General features: G+C 47.9%; 1 protein-coding gene across 5 annotated transcripts in view; it reads left to right on the top strand.

Moving 5' to 3' along the window:
- Positions 1 to 23,961, top strand: part of MCF2L2 (MCF.2 cell line derived transforming sequence-like 2) — a 644,468-nt gene that overhangs the window by 142,342 nt on the left and 478,165 nt on the right. For all 5 annotated transcript variants that reach the window (XM_075340561.1, XM_075340557.1, XM_075340558.1 and 2 more), the window contains exon 3: positions 4,606 to 4,720. In XM_075340561.1, coding sequence (XP_075196676.1) covers positions 4,606 to 4,720 — 115 coding nt within the window. The remainder of the gene's footprint in view (positions 1 to 4,605; positions 4,721 to 23,961) is intronic.

The following is a 23,961-nucleotide window of genomic DNA, read 5'->3' on the forward strand; positions in this document are numbered from 1 at the left end:
TTCTCCTGTGGGCATAGGGCCTAACAATGCAGAAGAGCCTTAATGTACCCCCAGAGAATCCTGTTAGCCCCCTTTTAAGGAAGATAAAATGCGGTTGTAATGATAATTTTAGTTCAATAGCGTCAACATATTTTGCAGTACTTTACAAATTAGAGGGGACATGTACAAACATCAACAGTACAGAGTGACACCTAACTACAATTGAACCATACATCATTAAAATAAAGCACTAAAGAGGGACTGTATGGGGGTTTCAAAATAAAAAAAAAACCGGAATAAAATAACTACAAAACTTGGCCACTTTTGTCCAGGTCACATGTTCTCTGTCAGCACAGAATGACTGATCAAACCAAGCAGAGGCGCTCGGGGCATCATGGTGTGTTCAATCATTTAAATGCACCTTCCCACTTGGTTGTTTTCCCTCAACCGCGCCTCTCTTTTTTGATTGACAGCTCTGGCTTCATAGAGCCAGAAAGTGGAGGTGATAGAGGAAAAACAAGCAGGAGGGAAGGTGAATTTAAATGTTTGAACACACCATGATGCACCAAGCACATGTACTTGGTTTGGACAGTCATTTTGGCCTGACAGATTCCTGGTCACCCCAAATGAATGGAAACTATGAAGAGAACTGATCAGCACAGCTCCCATTCACTTCAATGGAAGGTGATGTGCGGGACCTGTGTTGTCTTGCTCTGTTCACTGTCTACATCCATATGGTGGTGATTACAGCTACTCATTGGGGGACCCAGATGTTGGACCCATTCCAGTCTGATAATGATAATGATGACCAGTCATTGGGATAGATCTTCAATATAGTAATCCTGGACAACCTCTTTAAAATGTCATTGGCTTACTTATGTCTGGTCCATAGACATGGGGTGTGTAACAAAGGATCTATGTACGCACTTATGCACTAAACTAAACTCTGTTGTTGTAATCTCCATCAGATTTGATGGTAAGAGAGCAAAGTCCAGTTTTGTTCTTATTGTCAAACAGCAAAACACCCCACAGAACCCATATGAGTCCACTGAAAGTGTAGCATGACTTTCAATCCAAATGGAAGGTGTTACTAGTGCGCTGGAATTTAATGAATGTTCTCCCAAGAAACAAGAAACAATCTAATTATATACAGTATGTCTAATTCTACAGTGATCATAGCAAATGGAAATGCATGTTGACACTAGGTGGCAGTAGATCATCATACAATCTTACTGCAAAACATGGCTAGCTATTGAATATATGTGATCGATCACTCATTAATCTACTGTGTATGTCAGATGGGCAACCAGCAGGATTTTCCCATATAGAGTAAAGGCAGTGCTATACTGGCACTAGCACGGGGAATCAAATCACATTTTCATTTTTCAGATTGGATGTTTGATTGCAGAAAAAAACCATTCTCAAAGGTCCATAAATGAGTATAGCAGTTGATTGGCATGTGCAGCATGGGCAGGACTTTGTAGGTTGCGTCCCCTATATACACATTTCTCCTCCTGGCTTACCCCCTTTTCATTATTTAAATTTTGTACTGCGCCTCCATTGCCATTGATGGCGGCATGTGCGCATTGCTATTGTAATGTTGTCTTCATTGAAATGGCGCCGGAGTCAGTGCATGCGTATACTGCGATCTCCAGCACCTTTTTGTTTAAGACACTGTGGAGACGAATATGAGCAGCATCGGCGTATGCGCAGATTTAATTTTTTTCTTTCATCTGTGCACACGGATTGCAAAGTGATAGAAATTCTTTATCTGCTGCAAATGGCTAAAGGTTTACCAGCTACATGAATCGAAACCACAGAAAACGTGTTACCTAATTGTTTCTGTATAAAGTCTGTATGGTTCCTAAATTCCTACCATTGGCGATCACTACCTTTCTTGGATCATTGTATTCTAATTGTATTCCTCCATTCCTTTATATCTTTCACCTTCTATACAGAATATAAGCCCTGTGTATGAAGCTCACCTAGGGGAGGAAGAGATTGCTCACACCTGAGAAGGCAAACAGTCAAGGGTGCTTTACACGCTGCAACATCGCTAGCGATAGCTAGCGATGTCGTGCGCGATAGCACCCACCCACGTCGCTGTTTCGTCATGAGGGTGATCGCTGCCGTAGTGAACAATATCGCTATGGCAGCGTCACACGCACATACCTGCTTAGCGACGTCGCTGGAGACACCGAACAATCTCTCCTTTAAGGGGGCGGTTCGTTCGGCGTCACAGCGGCGTCACTAAGCGGCCACCCAATAGCAGAGGAGGGGTGGAGATGAGCGTCCGGAACATGCCGCCCACCTCCTTACTTCCTAATTGCTGGTGGAAGCAGGTAAGGAGATGTTTGTCGTTCCTGCGGTGTCACACACAGCGATGTGTGATGCCGCAGGAACAACGAACAAGCAGCGGCATTCACCACCAACGATATTATGAAAAGGAGCGACGTGTCAACGATCAACGGTTTTTGACGTTTTTGCAATCGTTGATCGTCGCTCCTTTTAGTCACACACAACGATATCGCTAACGGCGCCGGATGTGCGTCACGAACACCATGACCCCGACGATATATCGTTAGCGATATCGTTGTGTGTAAAGTACCATTTAGGCTCCGATTCATCATTTGTGGGTTTAGGGGCTTTAAGTATTTTTTTGTCTTGTTCTTTTTGTACTGGTGGATTTTGAGCCAAATTCATCAAAATAGGTGCAGAATGTTTGATGCAAATCCAAAGATATTTATTATTTTCTTTTGGGACCTTTCAAGAGTAAAAAATGACATGGTCTTTTTCAAGCTTAGAAATGTCATACATTACTCTGCAACTCAGCAAAGAGATAAGATTTTGTACTCCAGTAGAGAAGTACAATACAATTGCTCAAAAATGTTGGGACATTTCAAAAAGTCTCAAATGAAGTTGGCTAGTACATCTTGAGAACTAAAATGCTGAATAAAATATAAAACAGACGATAGTATGTAAAGTTTGCTTAATAAAAGGTGCAAATTAAATAATAAGACGCAAATGAAAGTCACTATTGGCACCATTTTTACTCCAGGAAAAAGGTACGGAAGCATTGATACATCAGCCCCTTATACCTCATTTACATGTACATGAAAAAATAGTACTGGCATCTTCAGTGTTTTGGATCAGTGTACGGTCAGTGTACGGTCTGTGCCCGTTTTTATCATTGTTGTTTTTCATAGATGGATCAATAAATAAATCACAAAGTTTGTTCTATACTTTGCAATGTTAAACACGTACACGGATGGCAAAGGATGGCACAAGGATGCCATCCTTGTCTTTCACAGACCTATAGACTTGTATTGACCCTTGTCATGCATGCGCTGTCTCCCCCTTGTGCACTGTCGGCAGCAGAGCTGTGTCAGTATACATGACGGTGCAGGAGATCAGCGCCGCCCTGCAGGTGACGTCACTGGTCTCTGCCGGGGATAGTGACAACATTCTGCTGCCGGCTTATTACTATTCATAAGCCAACAGCAGTCCGACTTTGGACGCTGTGCAAATCGCACAGGTCACAGAGTGAGACACTGCACAAGAAAGACAGTCACCCTGTTCCCCATACACCAGTAAGTTCTGGGACGATGGTCCTGACGGCGAGTGGGCCCCCCTGTTTGTCCAGGGCACCGTACAGCACACCAGCCCTGTGCTGGAAAAAAAAGAACATGTCTCCACATGTTTTGCACGGACACACGGTGCACTTGAAAAGACAGACATATGAATAGCACCATAGACTATAATGGGTACGTGTTCTATCCGCGAAAAAAACAGATGCAACACAGATGTCTGAATAAGGCCCAAGAGTGTGATAATCTCAGCAAAGCCGTGCTGGCTTCCAATTTCAATGCTGAGTAGACATTAAAATGGAATGATAAATCAGTGTTTTTTACTGAGCAGATCTTGTCTGCCTGACATAATAGCAGTGCCTACCAAGGGAGAATACACTCAGGGCTCATGCACAATGACATAGAACCTATATAGTAGTTTACAGTGCGAGTCCTTTAACACAAAGCCACATAAACTCTGCGTTCTGCTGTCCCGCCTCTGTCAGACTCAGTATGTATAGACGTTCTTCCCAATAATTAAGACACGTTTCTTGGGGAAAATATCTCCAAATACTGAGCCCATACCATGCCTTGATTCTTTTTCTTGTCTGTTAGGTACAAAATGAAACCGAAAAGTCTTCTGTATAGCTCTGAATGATGTCCGTAGTAGCAGAATTATAGTAGAGGGCACCTCATTGTATGAGCCCTCATACTCATGAGATGCCATGAAAATAACAATAATAACTTCCAAGCAGAAGAGGTGTCCTCTGTAGGTGTGTGTTCTCAAGACCAATGTTTTAGGTGACCAAGCCTAAAAGAGAAACTGCCTATTACATTTTTATTGCATAAATCAATAGTATAGATGAAAATAAGAAACTTTGTAATAAATGTTATATTTGCTTCTTTCTCCTCTTAGACTGATCTTCCACTCTCGATTCATGAGTAAAATCTGTATTCATTGAATATAAATTTCCCCATAGTTGAGACAGGAGATGACAGTTGGTGCTGATAATGTTCTATGGAGGGAGGAGCTAGATGATAATATTTTTTTTTTTTTCAGGCGGCAGAGGAAAAGATGGAGCACCTATAATATCCTTTCCGGAATTTCCCAACTTCACAGAGATTCCTGATGATGATTTTCTGAATGTTGTTACCTATTTAACAAGCATCCCAAGGTAAGCATACCAACACTTCAGGCGAAACCAATTAGTGGTGATGAAAAACCCATTCAGATTGGATTCACTTTCCAATATACAAAGTTATTTTCACCTAATGACTAATTTCAGGCTATCATAAAATTAAAATTGAAATATAAAATAGGTCAAAGGAAATACTGTAAATCAGATTGTGAATGTAGAATATATGTTCCATTACTCGTTAGTGGGACACCATGTTGGACTGATGGAAACTGAGAAAGTCCCTCATTTGACAAGTGTTCCTCTAGTTCTAGCTTATGGAAAGAACCTAACTTCTTCACAAAAGAAATTAGCATGGACTCTAGCTCCACCTATTAGATGTAGCAATCCTAAAACGTAATATTGACTCTAAAGGCTGCTTGACACGCAGCGACATCGCTAGCGATGTTGCTGGTGAAAGCACCCGCCCCCCGTCGGTTGTCGGTGACGGGCAAATAGCTGCCCGTGGCGCACAACATCGTTAGTCCCCGTCACACATACTTACCTGCCTAGCGACATCGCTGTGGCCGGCGAACCGCCTCCTTTCTAAGGGGGAGGTGCATTCGGCGTCACAGCGGCGTCACTAAGCGGCCGCCCAAAAGAAGCAGAGGGGCGGAGATGAGCGGCCGGAACATCCCGCCCACCTCCTTCCTACCTCATTGCTGGCGGCTGCAGGTACGATGTTGTTCTTCGTTCCTGCGGTGTCACACATAGCGATGTGTGCTGCCACAGGAACGACGAACAACCTGCGTCCTACAACAGCAACAATATTTGAGATTAGAACGACGTGTCAACGATCAACGATATGGTGAGTAATTTTGATCGTTAGCGGTCGTTTCGTGCGTTTCACACGCAACTACGTCGCTAACGAGGCCGGATATGCGTCACGAATTCTGTGACCCCCAGCGACATCTCGTTAGCGATGTCGTTGTCTGTAAAGCCCCCTTAAAGGCCCTGTCAAACAGAGATAAATCTGCTGCAGATCTGTGGTTGCAGTGACATTGTGGACAATCAGTGCCAGGTTTGTGGCTGTGTACAGATGGAACAATATGTCCATGATTTCACTGCAACCACAGATCTCCCAAAGATTTATCTCTGTGTGTGATGGGGCCTATAGGCCATGTGCCCACGGGAGATTGTACCTGCGGACTTTTCTGCAGGTATTTCCGCAGGTTCACGCAGCAACTTCTCGGAATCTGCAGCTATCCATTGCTGCGGTATATCTGCGGAGTTGTTGTTGTAAACCAGCGGAAACAGTGCGGATTTCGTGCGGAATTCCCGCCCTGTATCTCCATAGTGGAGTAGCAGGAATTCCACAGATAATTCCGCATGAATAATTGACATGCAGTTACGTGCGGCTGCAGGAAATCAGCAGCATTTTCCGCATCCGCAAATACCGCAGCATTGATACAGCACTCCTCAAATCTTATAGGGGAGTGTTTGTACTTGCGTAAACCCGCGGAGTTATCTGGAAAATCTAAAAAATCCTTGGGTTTTCCACAGCAAAATCCGCAGTTAATTTCTCCCGTGGGCACATGGCCTAAGCCTTTGCACATGATTTTGGATAAGAAGACAAACCAGAACCTCCATTTGCATACACCTGTTTTGGGGGTTTTGACCTTCGTCAGTACAAAACAGAACTGGTTTGCTGGGTGAGAGGCCTTTGATAGGTTGTGTAAAGGGTAAAGTTTTTTGTATAGTGTAAAACAGGTGTGAGATGCAACAACACAGAAAATGAGGAGTCAGTGTGGTAACTGAATCAACAGTGATTTATAACTTTAAGAAGATAAAGATTTTCTCTATAGATATTAAACAATGGTATAGCACAAGTAACAGTGACAAATCAGATTATTTCACAGTGGAGAAATCATCAACACTAGTATATGGAATGCAATCATAGTATTCTTTGCACAGTACAATTCCTTCCACTAAGAAATGATCGCCGTCAATGTGATTATAAACTAAATCCTTCTATCAGGGGGTGTCCGTGTCACTTTACTCGTCACTATCGCCGACTTATGTAAACAGTTCTACTAAGCAGGGTACTGTCCATGACTGGGTTGGAGACACTATCTGCTAAGCTGTCAGTCCAAGTTAGGGAGTATTTCCACTCACAATACCAGCTGGCCACCTAATTCCTGACTGGATACTGTAAGCTTCCACAGAAAGCAATGGCCTGACCACTTATATACTTCATCGTGGTGTACGTTCTGTCTTTGGTGCTTGACTGTTGGCGGCTGGTATTCAGTGTTTGGACTCTGGGTTCCTCTGGTAATGGTATTCGATAGTCTGTCTTTGGGTTCCTCTGCCGACGATATTTGGGCTTCAGGTTCCTCTGCCGATGGTCATGGATCTTCCTCTTAGCTTAGACCTTTTCTGGTATCTGACCGCTTTTGGACGCTTCTGATGCAATGGGCTATAAGAACACTTCACTGCCGCATGACCTTCCTTTAACAGAATCTGGTGTTGACTACTCCTCTACTTTGCTGTCCTGGCCTTTTATAGTAACGGCACCACAGGTGTGAGCTGACCCGGTGTCTCCTTCAAACTTTTCCTTAGAGGAAAAAAAATGTTTAAAAGAACTGAGAGTCCTCAGTTCTCTTCATCAGGCTCAGTATAACACAAAATCTGAAGAGTCACATATTTATACAAAGGGGTGTAAGGGGAAAATTTTTCACCTTGCAGAGACTGACAAACCAATCTGGTTGCCAGTGAGAAGTCTTATAGCTGCAATGCTCCTCTGGAAAATATTCAGATTGTCTCTTCAGGGAGGAGGAGACGAACTCTAGGGTCACCTATTGGAAGTAGCAATCCTAAAAGTCAAAAGTGGCCCTTTAATGAGCCTTTCCATATGACTTATGTTATACGACAAGGCTTGTTAAAGGGCCTCTTTTAACTTTTAGGATTGCTACATCCAATAGGTGGCAGTAGAGTTTGTCTCCTTCCTCCCAAAAGAGAACAATCTGAATATTTATAAGGTATCAACCACTGAGGACTTCAGTTCTTTTAAATAATTTTTTATCTCTACTGGCTAACATGGTACAAAGATATATTTTACCTGTATGTAATTGATGTAAAAAGACATAAATCCATGAGACACAGTCTTTCCTGCTCTGAATGTGTCAAAGGTCATCATAAGTTTTTATTCCCAGACTCTTCTGTCTCTCTGGGATTTGAAGTTTCAATTCAATACCAGCAATTTCATGTCCATGATGCTGTGATCAGGGTTACAAAATTGTTTGGCCACAGGTAAATCTATCCTTTTTTCACTTAGTGTGGCAATGAGAATTCATCCTTGTGCTGAGCTTCTGTCCCGTTTCCCCTACATACAGACCCCCAGTTGGACATTTTTTACATATAATTAAGTACACCACATTAGTTGTGGTGCAGATGAAGATACCTGAGATCTTGCAGTCCTGATGTGAGCCGGGAATCTTTATCTTGTTCGTTGGCCAAATTATATATTATATATATATATATATATATATATATATATATATATATATATATATATATATAATTTTTCTTTTTTTTTTTTTATTTAATTGTTTTATTTAGAATGGGGCTAATTTGAACTTTTTATGTTTTTCCTTCTTCTTTTTCTAATATTTTTATAAAACCTTTTTTTGAAACTGCAATCATCCAATTGCCTGTACTATAAAGAGCAGTGCATCAGCCCTGCTCTGTATAGGAAAAATCATGATCTCCTATGAATGCTGGCTCTTAGCCAGCATTCACAGGAGGATCATCAGCTGACCCCTGGCTGTCATTACAACCCATTAGCGTCCCATGATCATGTGATGGGGATGCCAATGGAAGGAATCAGTGACGCGATTCCTATTAGCACATGGTAAATGCTTCTGTCAGAAATTGACAGAAAAATATAACTGGTTAACAACCACAGATGGATCTGCCAGGGACACAACTGATGACCTCTGTATACGTCATCGGTCGTCAAGGGGTTTAACACATATATAATACTAGAAGGTGGCCCGATTCTACGCATCGGGTATTCTAGAATTTACGTATTATGTAGTTCATGTATGATTTTTGTTATATATATATATATAGATGTTGTTGTGTGTAGTTACCAAGTGTTTGTGTAGGGCGCTGTACATGTTCTGGGTGTTGTCTGGGTGTGGCGGGGGGTGAGAGCGGTGTTGTATATGTGTTGCGTGTGTTGCGTTGTTTGTGGAGCGCTGTGTGTCTGTCGCGTTGTGTGTGTGTGTGTTGCGCGGTTTGTGTGGGTGTGGTGTGTTTTGGGGGAGGTATGTTTTGTGCAATGTGTGTGTTGTGCGGTATGTGCGTATATTTATGTATGCCGCAGTGTTTGTGTGTTGGGTGTTGTGTGTGTGCGGCGTTGTCTGTGTGTGTGGGTGTCTGTGTAGGGCGGTGTTTGAGGTTCCCAGTGTGTGTGTGTGGTGTGTTGTGTGTGTGTGTGTTGGGGGGAGGTGTGCACCTCCCATTGTGCTCCATCCCCCATGCTGCGCACCCCCCATCGTGCTCCATCCCCCATGCTGCCCAACCCCCATCGTGCTCCATCCCCTATGCTGCGCATTCCCCATCGTGCTCCATCCCCGATGCTGCGCACCCCCCATCGTGCTCCATCCGCCATGCTGCGCACTCCCAAACGTGCTCCATCCGCCATGCTGCGCACTCCCAAACATGCTCCATCCACCATGCTGCGCACTCCCAAACGTGGTCTATCCGCCATGCTGCGCAGTCCCAAACGTGCTCCATCCGCCATGCTGCGCACTCCCAAACGTGCTCCATCCCCCATGCTGTGCACCCCCCATCATGCTCCATCCCCCATGCTGCGCACTCCCCATCGTGCTCCATCCCCGATGCTGCGCACCCCCATCGTGATCCATCCCCCATGCTGCGCACTCCCCATCGTGCTCCACCCCCCATGCTGCGCACTCCCCATCGTGCTCCATCCTCCATGCTGCGCACTCCCCATCGTGCTACATCCCCCATGCTGCGCACCCCCCATCGTGCTCCATCCCCCATGCTGCGCACCCCCCATCATGCTCCATCCCCCATGCTGCGCACTCCCCATCGTGCTCCATCCCCCATGTTGCGCACTCCCCATCGTGCTCCATCCTCCATGCTGCGCACTCCCCATCGTGCTACATCCCCCATGCTGCGCACCCCCCATCGTGCTCCATCCCCCATGCTGCGCACCCCCATCGTGCTCCATCCCCCATGCTGCGCACCCCCCATCGTGCTCCATCCCCCATGCTGCCCACCCCCCATCATGCTCCATCCCCCATGCTGCGCACCCCCCATCGTGCTCCATCCCCTATGCTGTGCACCCCCCATCGTGCTCCATCCCCCATGCTGCACACTCCCCATCGTGCTCCATCCCCCATGCTGCACACTCCCCATCGTGCTCCATCCCCCATGCTGCGCACTCCCCATCGTGCTACATCCCCCATGCTGCGCACCCCCCATCGTGCTACATCCCCCATGCTGTGCACCCCATCGTGCTCCATCCCCCATGCTATAATAGTTCTCCTATTATACTCAGAGAGGAGTATATTAGGAGGACTATAATAGGAGGAGTAGTCCTGGGGGGAGAGGAGTATAATGCCGGCTCCCTGCACATGTGTACCGGGATCCGGTGTACGCTGGTAACTATGATACACATCAGGTAACTAAGGGACCTTAGTTACCCGATGTGTATAAAGGTTACCAGCGTTCACCGGCTCCGTCACGATCCCAGCATCGCAAGGTTATGTCTGGCGCTGCTGGGATCGTGAAGGAGCCGGTGTACACTGGTAACTATGATACACATCGGGTAACCAAGGGACCTTAGTTACCCGATGTGTATAATGGTTACCAGCGTTCACCGGCTCCATCACGATCCCAGCATCGCAAGGTTATGTCTGGCGCTGCTGGGATCGTGAAGGAGCCGGTGTACACTGGTAACTATGATACACATCGGGTAACTAAGGGACCTTAGTTACCCGATGTGTATAATGGTTACCAGCATACACCGGCTCCGTCACGATCCCAGCAGCACAAGGTTATGTCTGGCGATGCGTGCGGAGGGCCGAGGCGAGCGGGCAATCCATGCGGAGGGCGGGGCCAGGCCGAGGCGAGCGACCAATCCGTGGGGGGGGCGGAGCCGAGGCGAGGTGAGCGACCAATCCGTGCAGGGGGGCGGGGCCATGGCGAGCCCAGCGGCCAATCAGCTTTGTGTCACCGTAAGGACACAATTTTGGAGCAAGACAGACAGACAGACAGACAGACAGAATAAGGCAATTATATATATAGACTAGAAGGTGGCCCGATTCTACGCATCGGGTATTCTAGAATTTACGTATTGTGTAGTTAATGTATGATTTTTGTTATATATATATATATATATATATATATAGATGTTGTTGTGTGTAGTTACCAAGTGTTTGTGTAGGGCGCTGTACATGTTCTGGGTGTTGTCTGGGTGTGGCGGGGGGTGAGAGCGGTGTTGTATGTGTGTTGCGTGTGTTGCGTTGTTTGTGGAGCGCTGTGTGTCTGTAGAGTTGTGTGTGTGTGTGTTGCGCGGTTTGTATGGGTGTGGTGTGTTTTGGGGGAGGTATGTTTTGTGCAATGTGTGTGTGTTGCGTGGTATGTGCGTATATTTATGTATGCCGAGGTGTTTGTGTGTTGGGTGTTGTGTGTGTGCGGCGTTGTCTGTGTGTGTGGGTGTCTGTGTAGGGCGGTGTTTGTGGTTCCCAGTGTGTGTGTGGTGTGTTGTGTGTGTGTGTGTTGGGGGGAGGTGTGCACCTCCCATCGTGCTCCATCCCCCATGCTGCGCACCCCCCATCGTGCTCCATCCGCCATGCTGCGCACTCCCAAACGTGCTCCATCCGCCATGCTACGCACTCCCAAACGTGCTCCATCCGCCATGCTGCGCACTCCCAAACGTGGTCCATCCGCCATGCTGCGCACTCCCAAACGTGCTCCATCCGCCATGCTGCGCACTCCCAAACGTGCTCCATCCGCCATGCTGCGCACTCCCAAACATGCTCCATCCACCATGCTGCGCACTCCCAAACGTGGTCTATCCGCCATGCTGCGCAGTCCCAAACGTGCTCCATCCGCCATGCTGCGCACTCCCAAACGTGCTCCATCCCCCATGCTGCGCACTCCCCATCGTACGCCATCCCCCATGCTGCACCAGCATCAGCCTCTCTGCCCCCAGCATCAGCCTCTCTCCTCCCAGCATCAGCCTCTCTCCTCCCAGAATTAGCCTCTCTCCTCCCAGCATCAGCCTCTCTGTCCCCAGCATCAGCCTCTCTCCTCCCAGCCTCAGCCTCCCCCAGCATCAGCCTCTCTTCTCTCAGCCTCCCCCCTCCCAGCCTCCCTCCTCCCAGCCTCCCCCAGCATCAGCCTCTCTCCTCCCAGCCTCCCCCTCCCAGCCTCCCCCAGCATCAGCCTCCCCCAGCATCAGCCTCTCTCCTTCCAGCCTCCCCCAGCATCAGCCTCTCTCCTTCCAGCCAACCCCAGCATCAGCCTCCCCCAGCATCAGCCTCTCTCCTCCCAGCCTCCATCCTCCCAGCCTCCCCCAGCCTCAGCCTCCCCAGCATCAGCCTCTCTCCTTCCAGCCTCCCCCAGCATCAGCCTCCGCCTTCCAGCCTCCCCCAGCATCAGTTTCCGCCTCCCAGCCTCCCCCAGCATCAGCCTCTCTCCTCCCAGCCTCCCCCAGCATCAGCCTCTCTCCTCCCAGCCTCCTCCAGCATCAGCCTCTCTCCTCCCAGCCTCCCCTAGCATCAGCCTCCCCCTCTCAGCCTCCCCCAGCATCAGCCTCCCCCAGCATCAGCCTCTCTCCTTCCAGCCTCCCCCAGCATCAGCCTCCCCCAGCATCAGCCTCTCTCCTCCCAGCCTCCCCCAGCATCAGCCTCCCCCTCCCAGCCTCCCCCAGCATCAGCCTCCCCCAGCATCAGCCTCTCTCCTTCCAGCCTCCCCCAGCATCAGCCTCCCCCAGCATCAGCCTCTCTCATTCCAGCCACCCCCAGCATCAGCCTCCCCCAGCATCAGCCTCTCTCCTCCCAGCCTCCCCCTGCATCAGCCTCCCCAGCATCAGCCTCTCTCCTTCCAGCCTCCCCCAGCATCAGCCTCCCCCAGCATCAGCCTCTCTCATCCCAGCCACCCCCAGCATCAGCCTCCCCCAGCATCAGCCTCTCTCCTCCCAGCCTCCCCCAGCATCAGCCTACACCCTCCCAGCCTCCCCCAACATCAGCCTCCCCCTCCCAGCCTTCCCCAGGATCAGCCTCTCTCCTCCCAGTCTCCTCCAGCACGCCGTGCTCCTCTGCCAACACTCACAGATCCGATCGCATACTCACACACACACCCACCCGATCGCATACACTCACACCCACCCGATCGCATACACTCACACCCACCCGATCGCATACACTCACACCCACCCGATCGCATACACTCACACCCACCCGATCGCATACACTCACACCCACCCGATCGCATACACTCACACACACCCGATCGCATACACTCACACACCCCCGATCGCATTCACTCACACACACCCGATCGCATACACTCACACCCACCCGATCGCATACACTCACACCCACCCGATCGCATACACTCACACACACCCGATCGCATACACTCACACACCCCCGATCGCATACATTCACACACACCCGATCGCATACACTCACACACACCCAATCGCATACACTCACACACACACACATTGACGATATTGCGCATACGCGCTCACTCACAACATCCGGAGATACCACATGCTTCTGGCCATGTGATCCTCCGGCAGGTCCTTGAAGCTCACTGCAGCACAGTATCGCGGCCGAGAAGGAAGCGATATCTCCGGATGCTGTGAGTGTGTGGATGCGATCTGATGTGTGTGTGAGGTGTGTGTGAGAGTGAGTGTGATCTGATGTGTGTGTGTGTGTATGTGTGTGTGTGTCTGTTGTTATGTGTGTGCGTGTGGATGTTCCGCCGCTGCAGGACCTTGATGCGCTGGTAACTATGCTACCATGGTTACCAGCGCATCCCGTCCCCCACTCGCACGGGAGCCCACACCAGCATACGGCGGCAAACCCCAGCAATGCGAGGGTTTGTGTCGGCTGGGTTGGAGGCGTATGCTGGTGTGGGCTCCCGGGGGTACAGTACTCACCTGGGAGTCGTGTCTCCGTGTCAGTTCGGGGGATGCGTGCGGGGAGCGGGGCCAGAGCGAGCGTGCATTGCGTGAGGGGGGCGGGGCGTGGCCGAGTTGCCAATACGTGCAGGGTGCCGGGGCGAGAGGCCAATCCGTGTGGGGGGCGGAGCCTGTGCGAGCGGCCGGCCAATCCGTGTGGGGGGGAGCCAGGGCGAGCGACTAATCCGTGCGGGGGGGCGGGGCCATGGCGAGGCCAGCGGCCAATCCGCTTTGTGTCACCGTAAGGACACAATTTTGGAGCAAGACAGACAGACAGACAGACAGAATAAGGCAATTATATATATAGACTAGAAGGTGGCCCGATTCTACGCATCGGGTATTCTAGAATTTACGTATTGTGTAGTTCATGTATGATTTTTGTTATATATATATATAGATGTTGTTGTGTGTAGTTACCAAGTGTTTGTGTAGGGGCTGTACATGTTCTGGGTGTTGTCTGGGTGTGACGGGGGGTGAGAGCGGTGTTGTATGTGTGTTGCGTGTGTTGCGTTGTTTGTGAAGCGCTGTGTCTGTAGCATGTTGTGTGTGTGTGTTGCGCGGTTTGTGTGTGTGTGGTGTGTTTTGGGGGGAGGTATGTTTTGTGCAATGTGTGTGTTGTGCGGTATGTGCGTATATTTGTGTGTGCCGCGGTGTTTGTGTGTTGGGTGTTGTGTGTGTGCAGCGTTGTCTGTGTGTGTGGGTGTCTGTGTAGGGCAGTTGTTTGTGGTTCCCAGTGTGTGTGTGTGGTGTGTTGTGCAGTGCGCGTGTGTGTGTGTGTGTTGGGGAAGGTGTGCACCTCCCATCGTGCTCCATCCCCCATGCAGCGCACTCCCCATCGTGCTCCATCCCCCATGCAGCGCACTCCCCATCGTGCTCCATCCCCTATGCTGCGCAACCCCCATCGTGCTCCATCCCCCATGCTGCGCACTCCCCATCGTGCTCCATCCCCTATGCTGCGCAACCCCCATCGTGCTCCATCCCCCATGCTGCGCACTCCCAAACGTGCTCCATCCGCCATGCTGCGCACTCCCAAACGTGCTCCATCCGCCATGCTGCGCACTCCCAAACGTGCTCCATCCGCCATACTCCGCACTCCCCATCGTGCTCCATCCCCCATGCAGCGCACTCCCCATCGTGCTCCATCCCCTTTGCTGCGCACCCCCCCATCGTGCTCCATCTCCCATGCTGCGCACTCCCAAACGTGCTCCATCCGCCATGCTGCGCACTCCCAAACGTGCTCCATCCGCCATGCTGCGCACTCCCAAACGTGGTCCATCCGCCATGCTGCGCATTCCCAAACGTGCTCCATCCGCTATGCTGCGCACTCCCAAACGTGGTCCATCCGCCATGCTGCGCACTCCCAAACGTGCTCCATCCGCCATGCTGCGCACTCCCAAACGTGCTCCATCCACCATGCTGCGCACTCCCAAACGTGCTCCATCCGCCATGCTGCGCACTCCCAAACATGCTCCATCCGCCATGCTGCGCACTCCCAAACGTGCTCCATCCGCCATGCTGCGCACTCCCAAACGTGCTCCATCCACCATGCTGCACACTCCCAAACGTGCTCCATCCGCCATGCTGCGCACTCCCAAACGTGCTCCATCCCCCATGCTGCGCACCCTCCATCGTGCTCCATCCCCCATGCTGCACCAGCATCAGCCTCTCTACCCGCAGCATCAGCCTCTCTGCCCGCAGCATCAGCCTCTCTCCTCCCAGCATCAGCCTCTCTACCCGCAGCATCAGCCTCTCTACCCGCAGCATCAGCCTCTCTCCTCCCAGCATCAGCCTCCCTGGACCCAGCATCAGCCTCTTTGTCCCCAGCATCAGCCTCTCTCATCCCAGCATCAGCCTCTCTCCTCCCAGCATCAGCCTTTTCTGTCCCCAGCATCAGCCTCTCTCCTCCCAGCATCAGCCTTTTCTGTCCCTAGCATCAGCCTCTCTCCTCCCAGCATCAGCCTCTCTCCTCCCAGCATCAGCCTCTCTCTTCCCAGCATCAGCCTCTCTCCTCCCAGCCTACCCCAGCCTCAGCCTCCACCAGCATCAGCCTCTCTCCTCCCAGCATCAGCCTCTCTCCTCCCAGCATCAGCCTCTCTCCTCCCAGCCTACCCCAGCCTCAGCCTCCCCCAGCATCAGCCTCTCTCCTCCCTGCATCAGCCTTTTCGGTCCCCAGTATCAGCCTCCCTCCTCCCAGCCTACCCCAGCCTCAGCCTCCCCCAGCATCAGCCTCTCTTCTCTCAGTCTCCCCATCCCAGCCTTCCCCAGGATCAGCCTCTCTCCTCCCAGCCTCCTCCAGCACGCCGTGCTCCTCTGCCGACACTCACAGATCCGATCGCATACACTCACACACACACACACACACACCCGATCGCATACACTCACACACACCCGATCGCATACACTCACACACACCCGATCGCATTCACTCATACACACCCAATCGCATACACTCACGCACACACACATTGACGATATTACACATACGCGCTCACACTCACAACATCCGGAGATACCACATACTTCTGGCCATGTGATCCTCCGGCAGGTCCTGGAAGCTCACAGCACAGTATCGCCGCCGAGAAGCAAGCGATATCCCAGGATGTTGTGAGTGTGTGGATGCGATGTGATGTGTGTGTGAGGTGTGTGTGAGAGTGAGTGTGATCTGATGTGTGTGTGTGTGTGTATGTGTGTGTGTGCTGTTATGTGTGTGCTGTTATGTGTGTGCGTGTGTGTATGTTCCGCCGCTGCAGGACCTTGATGCGCTGGTAACTATGCTAGCATGGTTACCAGCGTATCTCGTCCCCCGCTCGCACGGGAGCCCACACCAGCATACGCCGGCCAGCCCCAGCAATGCGAGGGTATGTGTCGGCTGGTTTGGCGGCGTACGCTGATGTGGGCTCCCAGGGGTACAGTACTCACCTGGGAGTCGTGGGTCCGTGACCGTGTCGGTTCGGGGAATGCATGGGGGGGCGGGGCCAGAGCTAGCGTGCATTGCGTGAGGGGGGCGGGGCGTGGCTGAGTTGCCAATGCCTGCGGGGCGAGAGGCCAATCTGTGGGGGGGCGGAGCCTGGGCGAGCGGCCGGCCAATCCGTGTGGGGGCGCAGCCTGGGCGAGCGGCCAATCCGTGCGGGGGGCGGGGCCATGGCGAGCCCAGCGGCCAATCAGCTTTGTGTCACCGTAAGGACACAATTTTGGAGCAAGACAGACAGACAGACAGACAGAATAAGGCAATTATATATATAGATTGTCTTTACAGAAGAACATTTTTCTTAAATACTCCAATCGTGGAACTGATTATTCCAAAATCTATTGATTAAAATTAACTTAGCTCTTTGGAAAACCCCTGTTAAGTAAGGTGTTCTGGATGATTATGTGATTTCCGACAAATTTAGAAAAATAAGGAGACAGTAGATTGACTGTTAGTATTTGTATAGGGATTGCTTAGTATGGAAAACATGTTCTTATTTTAGCAAAGTATTTTTAGTTGTAAATCCAGTCCTGGTGGTCCAGATTAATTCTGCTAACACTGTTTTTTCATATAAACCTAGTCCCCCTGCAGTAAAATAAGGAGTTGTGTAGTTCCAGCTGATATAGGCTAGAGTCCTGACAGCCAGCCAAATTTCCCTGGAGCAGTCACGCCCTATGACACGTCTGGTACGCTCTCATATTCCTTTTTGTATAGTGATGTTCTTTTCCCATAGCTGATTTATGCATATGGTAATCCCACTCTGACACAGAGATTAATCTCAGCATTAAAATACAGAGTACCCAAGTGTTTTGCCATAGCTGTCACATCTACACATGGTATCGTGCAGGAGTGGTGGCGTTCTGACTCAGTGACTTGTGCAGCACTTCCCTGTCTGCCCGTCTGTGCTACGAATGCATTTTCTATTTTGGTTACTGTGACATAATTCAGTTACAAGTAGGGACTGTGCTTCTTCAGGTCAGTTTACTTCATGTGGCCTCCTGTGTTGCATTAACCATTTATAGCTGCCCTGCTGTTAATATATCAATATCAATATAGAGAGGTACACTGGCAAGTGGAAGTGTAAATATGAGACAAATCCAGAATGTTGTATATGTACTAATATACAGTCATATGAAAAAGTTTGGGCACCCCTATTAATGTTAACCTTTTTTCTTTATAACAATTTGGGTTTTTGCCACAGCTATTTCAGTTTCATATATCTAATAACTGATGGACTGAGTAATATTTCTGGATTGAAATGAGGTTTATTGTACTAACAGAAAATGTGCAATCCGCATTTAAACAAAATTTGACTAGTGCAAAAGTATGGGAACCTCAACATAAAAGTGACATTAATATTTTGTAGATCCTCCTTTTGCAAAAATAACAGCCTCTAGTCGCTTCCTGTAGCTTTTAATGAGTTCCTGGATGAAGGTATATTTCACCATTCCTGTTTACAAAACAATTCCAGTTCAGTTAAGTTTGATGGTCGCCGAGCATGGACAGCCGCTTCAAATCATCCCACAGATGTTCAATGATATTCAGGTCTGGGGACTAGGATGGCCATTCCAGAACATTGTAATTGTTCCTCTGCATGAATGCCTAAGTAGATTTGGAGCGGTGTTTTGGCTCATTGTCTTGCTGAAATATCCATCCCCTGCGTAACTTCAACTTCGTCACTGATTCTTACACATTATTGCCAAGAATCTGCTGATACTGAGTTGAATCCATACGACCCTCAACTTTAACAAGATTCCCGATGCTGGCATTGGCCACACAGCCCCAAAGCATGATGGAACCTCCACTAAATTTTACTGTGGGTAGCAAGTGCTTTTCTTGGAATGCCATGTTTTTTGCCTCCATGCATAACACCTTTTTGTATGACCAAACAACTCAATCTTTGTTTCATCAGTCCACAGGACCTTCTTCCAAAATGTAACTGGCTTGTCCAAATGTGCTTTTGCATACCTCAGGCGACTCTGTTTGTGGCGTGCTTGCAGAAACAGCTTCTTTTGCATCACTCTCCCATAAAGCTTCTCCTTGTGCAACGTGTGCTGTATTGTTGACCGATGCACATTGACACCATCTGCAGCAAGATGATGCTGCAGGTCTTTGGAGGTGGTCTGTGGATTGTCCTTGACTGTTCTCATCATTATTCTTCTCTTCCTTTCTGATATTTTTCTTGGCCTGCCACTTTTGGACTTAACAAGAACTGTACCTGTGTTCTTCCAGTTCCTTACTATGTTCCTCACAGTGGAAACTGACAGTTTAAATCTCTGAGACAACATTTGTATCCTTCCCCTGAACAACTATGTTGAATAATTTTTGTTTTCAGATCATTTGAGAGTTGTTTTGAGGCGCCCATGATGCCACTCTTCACAGGAGATTCAAATAGGAGAAAAACTTGCAAGTGGCCACCTTAAATACCTTTTTTCATGATTGGATACACCTGCCTATGAAGTTCAAAGGTCAATGAGGTTACAAAACCAATTTAGTGCTTTAGTAAGTCAGTAAAAAGTAGTTAGGAGTGTTCAAATCAAGAAATTGATAAGGGTGCCCATACTTTTGCATCGGTCAAATTTTGTTTAAATGTGGATTGCACATTTTCTGTTAGTACAATAAACCTCATTTCAATCCAGAAATATTACTGAGTCCATCAGTTATTAGATCTATGAAACTGAAATAGCTGTTGCAAAAACCCTAATTGGACATGGAAATTTTGGACACACCTTGAAGGCATCAAAACTATGAATTAAAACATGTGGAATGAAATACTTAAGTGTGAAACAACTGAAAATATGTCTTATAGTCTAGGTTCTTCAAAGTAGCCACCTTTTGCATTGATTAGTACTTTGCACACTCTTGGCATTCACTTGATGAGTTTCAAGAGGTAGTCCCCGGAAATGGTTTTCCAACAGTCTTGAAGGAGTTCCCAGAGATGCTTAGCACTTGTTGGCCCCTTTGCCTCCACTCTGCGGTCCAGCTCACCCCAAACCATCTCGATTGGGCTCTGGTCTGGTGACTGTGGAGACCAGGTCATCTGGTTTAGCACCCCATTACTCTCCTTCTTAGTCAAATAGCCCTTACACAGCCTGAAGGGGTGTTTGGGGTCATTGTCCTGTTGAAAAATAAATGATGGTCCAACTAAACGCAAACCGGATGGAATAGCACGCAGCTGCAAGATGCTGTGGTAGCCATGCTGGTTCAGTATGCCTTCAATTTTGAATAAATCCCCAACAGTGTCACCAGCAAAGCACCCCCACACCATCACATCTCCTCCTCCATGCTTCATGGTGGGAACCAGCCATGTAGAGTCCATCCGTTCACCCTTTCTACAATGACACGGTGGTTGGATCCAAAGATCTCAAATTTGGTCTCATCAGACCAAAGCACAGTTTTCCACTGGTCTAATGTCCATTCCTTGTGTTCTTTAGCCCAAACAAGTCTCTTCTGCTTGTTGCCTGTCCTTAGCAGTGGTTTCCTAGCTGCTATTTTACCATGAAGGCCTGCTGCACAAAGTCTCCTCTTAACAGTAGTTCTAGAGATGAGAAGGTGTGTCCAAACTTTTGGTCTGTACTGTATATATATATTTTATATATATATATATATATATATATATATATATATATATATGTATATATATATATATATATATATATATACACATACACACCCCCACACACACACCCACCCACACACAATATGTTTATCAAGGTTCTAATGATTATAATGACCTCAAACTTTTTAGTTATATTATTTTAAGGTCTTAAAAAATTCTGAGCTTTGCAGAAAAAAAAATTGGTTTGTGTTGCTATTTTGCAAAGCCCATTGCTTGTTTTTCCATAGATGGAGATTGTTTTTGCAAGCTCTAGTTTTTAAGGGTAACAGCATCTTGATCACATTAGTGGACGCTGTTTGGCCGCAGTACTCATGTGGCATAACAATGTCATGCAAGCGTCAGGAGGTATGTTATTCTTTTATACTGGGAAATATAGTATTTAAAGGGGATGTCAACTACTTGGGCAACCCCTAATCATTCCTCTTGTTTGCCCCTATATAAATAAATAAGCCTATACTCCCCTCTCATGCAGCCGTGGTTCCCAGGGCCCACGTGACATTGTTATGACACTTTGGCCCCTCAACCAATTAGCACCAGGCATCTCTCTCCCCACCTTCGGTCGTTTGTGTAGGATGAGAGCGCTGTGCTGACTTTCTGCTCAAATGTTCGAAGGCAGGGTGAAGGAAGCTGGCACTGATTGGTCACGGGATCCGCTTGTCATAACAATCTCACATAGGCCCCGGCTTCAGACATCGCTAGAACTGTGGCTGCACTGAAATTGAGTATAGGCTTATTTATTTTTACGGGGGTGAATAAGGCGACTGAGAAGGGGTTGTCCAAGTGGTGGACAACCCCTTTAAAAAGGTATTGCCCAATTAGTGGACATCCCCTTTAAACGGGTATTCCCATCTCCATGATCTTATTACAATATGTAGTAAGTAGTGATAGGCGGACCAGGACTGTAAAAGTCCAGATCAGCGTGGGTTCAAAAGTACCCAAGGACCGACCCCTGACCCAAAGTACTGGGTCCGGCAACTCTGGTTATTAAAAAAAGTAAAAGAAAATAAAGAAAAAAAGGGAAAGCAGGCACGTTATACATACCGAGCCTCTCTGATGGCTGTACACTGCTTCCGGGTCTGTTCATACTATTTCTGGGGTCAATCATTATGCTTCATACATATGCACTGCTTCCCTCATCCACCAGCAGTCCCCGCGTCTCTTATTGGCTGCAGTCAGACGTGCCCCCACTCCGTGTGACAGTGTGTCTGACTGCAACCAGTCAGAGGCACTATGTGTGCATAGAATCAAATAAACAAAACATTTTTTGTGTGCATACCTATGGTGTAAAAATAAATAAATAAAAAAAATGGTGTAGGTTGCCCCAATATTATGATACCCAGCACAGATAAAGCATACGAGTACAGGCTGCAGCCCACAGCTGTGTGCTTATCTTGGCTGTGAATCAAAATAAGATGGACCGCATGTGGCTTTTTAAAATTATTTAAATAAATACAGTGCCTTGCGAAAGTATTCGCCCCCCTTGAACTTTTCAACCTTTTCCCACATTTCAGGCTTCAAACATAAAGATAAAAATTTTAATGTTATGGTAAAGAATCAACAACAAGTGGGAAACAATTGTGAAGGTGAACGATATTTATTGCTTATTTTAAACTTTTGTAAAAAATAAAAAACTGAAAATTGGAGCGTGCAATATTATTCGTCCTCTTTAAGTTAGTACTTTGTAGCGCCACCTTTTGCTGCGATTACAGCTGCAAGTCGCTTGGGGTATGTCTCTATCAGTTTTGCACATCGAGAGACTGAAAGTCTTGCCCATTCTTCCTTTGCAAACAGCTTGAGCTGAGTGAGGTTGGACGGAGAGAGTTTGTGAACAGCAGTTTTCAGCTCTTTCCACAGATTCTCGATTGGATTCAGGTCTGGACTTTGACTTGGCCATTCTAACACCTGGATATGTTTATTTGTGAACCATTCCATTGTATATTTTGCTTTATGTTTGGGATCATTGTCTTGTTGGAAGACAAATCTCCATCCCAGTCTCAGGTCTTTTTCAGACTCCAACAGGTTTTGTTCAAGAATGGTCCTGTATTTGGCTCCATCCATCTTCCCATCAATTTTAACCATCTTCCCTGTCCCTGCTGAAGCAAAGCAGGCCCAAACTATGATGCTACCACCACCATGTTTGACAGTGGGGATTGTGTATTCAGGGTGATGAGCTGTGTTGCTTTTACTCCAAACATATCATTTGTCATTGTGCCCAAATAGTTCGAATTTGGTTTCATCTGACCAGAGCACCTTCTTCCACAGAGCACCTTCTTCCAGGTGGCTTGTGGCAAACTTTAAACAACACTTTTTATGGATATCTTTGAGAAATGGCTTTCTTCTTGCCACTCTTCCATAAAGGCCAGATTTGTGCAGTGTACAACTGATTGTTGTCCTATGGACAGACTCTCCCACCTCAGCTGTAGATCTCTGCAGTTCATCCAGAGTGATCATGGGCCTCTTGGCTGCATCTCTGATCAGTTTATCCTTGTTTGAGATGAAAGTTTGGATGGACTGCCGGGTCTTGGTAGATTTGCAGTAATATGATACTCTTTCCATTTCAATATGATCGCTTGCACAGTGCTTCTTGGGATGTTTAAAGTTTTGGAAATCTTTTTCCAACCAAATCCTGCTTTAAACTTCTCCACAACAGTATCACGGACCTGCCTGTTGTGTTACTTAATCTTCATGATGCTATCTGAGCTTTAAACAGAACACTGACTATCACAGAGCAGGTGCATTTATACGGAGACTTGATTACACACAGGTGGATTATATTTATCATCATCAGTCATTTAGGACAACATTGGATCATTCAGAGATCCTCAGTGACCTTCTGGAGTGAGTTTGCTGCACTGAAAGTAAAGGGGCCAAATAATATTGCATGCCCCAATTTTCAGTTTTTTATTTTCTACAAAAATTTAAAATAAGCAATGAATATCATTCACCTCCACAATTGTGCCCCACTTGTTGTTGATTCTTCACCATAAAATTTTAATTTTTTATGTTTGAAGCCTAAAATGTGGGAAAAGGTTGAAAATTTCAAGGGGGCTGAATACTTTCGCAAGGCACTGTAATTTTAAAAACCAGCATGCAGTGTTCCCCCCCCCACATACAATTTTGATATCTAGCCATGGTAAAGCCAACTGATGGCTGGTAATCTCAGGCTGGGGAAGCCCATGCTTTTTGGGCCCCCCAGCCTAAAAATAGCAGCCTGTAGTCATATGCTTTATCTGTGCTGGGCATCATAATATCGGGGCACCCTACGCCAATTTTTTAAAACCATAGGTACGCACACATAGTGCCTCTGATGGGTTGTAGTCAGACACACTGTCACACAGGGTGGAGAGCATCTGACTGCAACCAATCAGAGATGCAGGGACTGCCGATGGGCGGGGAAGCAGTGCATATGCCTGAGGGCTGAGTGGCCCTGGAAGTAGCATTACAGTTGTATGGGAGGCTCGGTAACTATAATGCACATGCTCAAA

Source organism: Anomaloglossus baeobatrachus, chromosome 3 (assembly GCF_048569485.1).
Source record: "Anomaloglossus baeobatrachus isolate aAnoBae1 chromosome 3, aAnoBae1.hap1, whole genome shotgun sequence".
Lineage (NCBI taxonomy): Eukaryota > Metazoa > Chordata > Amphibia > Anura > Aromobatidae > Anomaloglossus > Anomaloglossus baeobatrachus.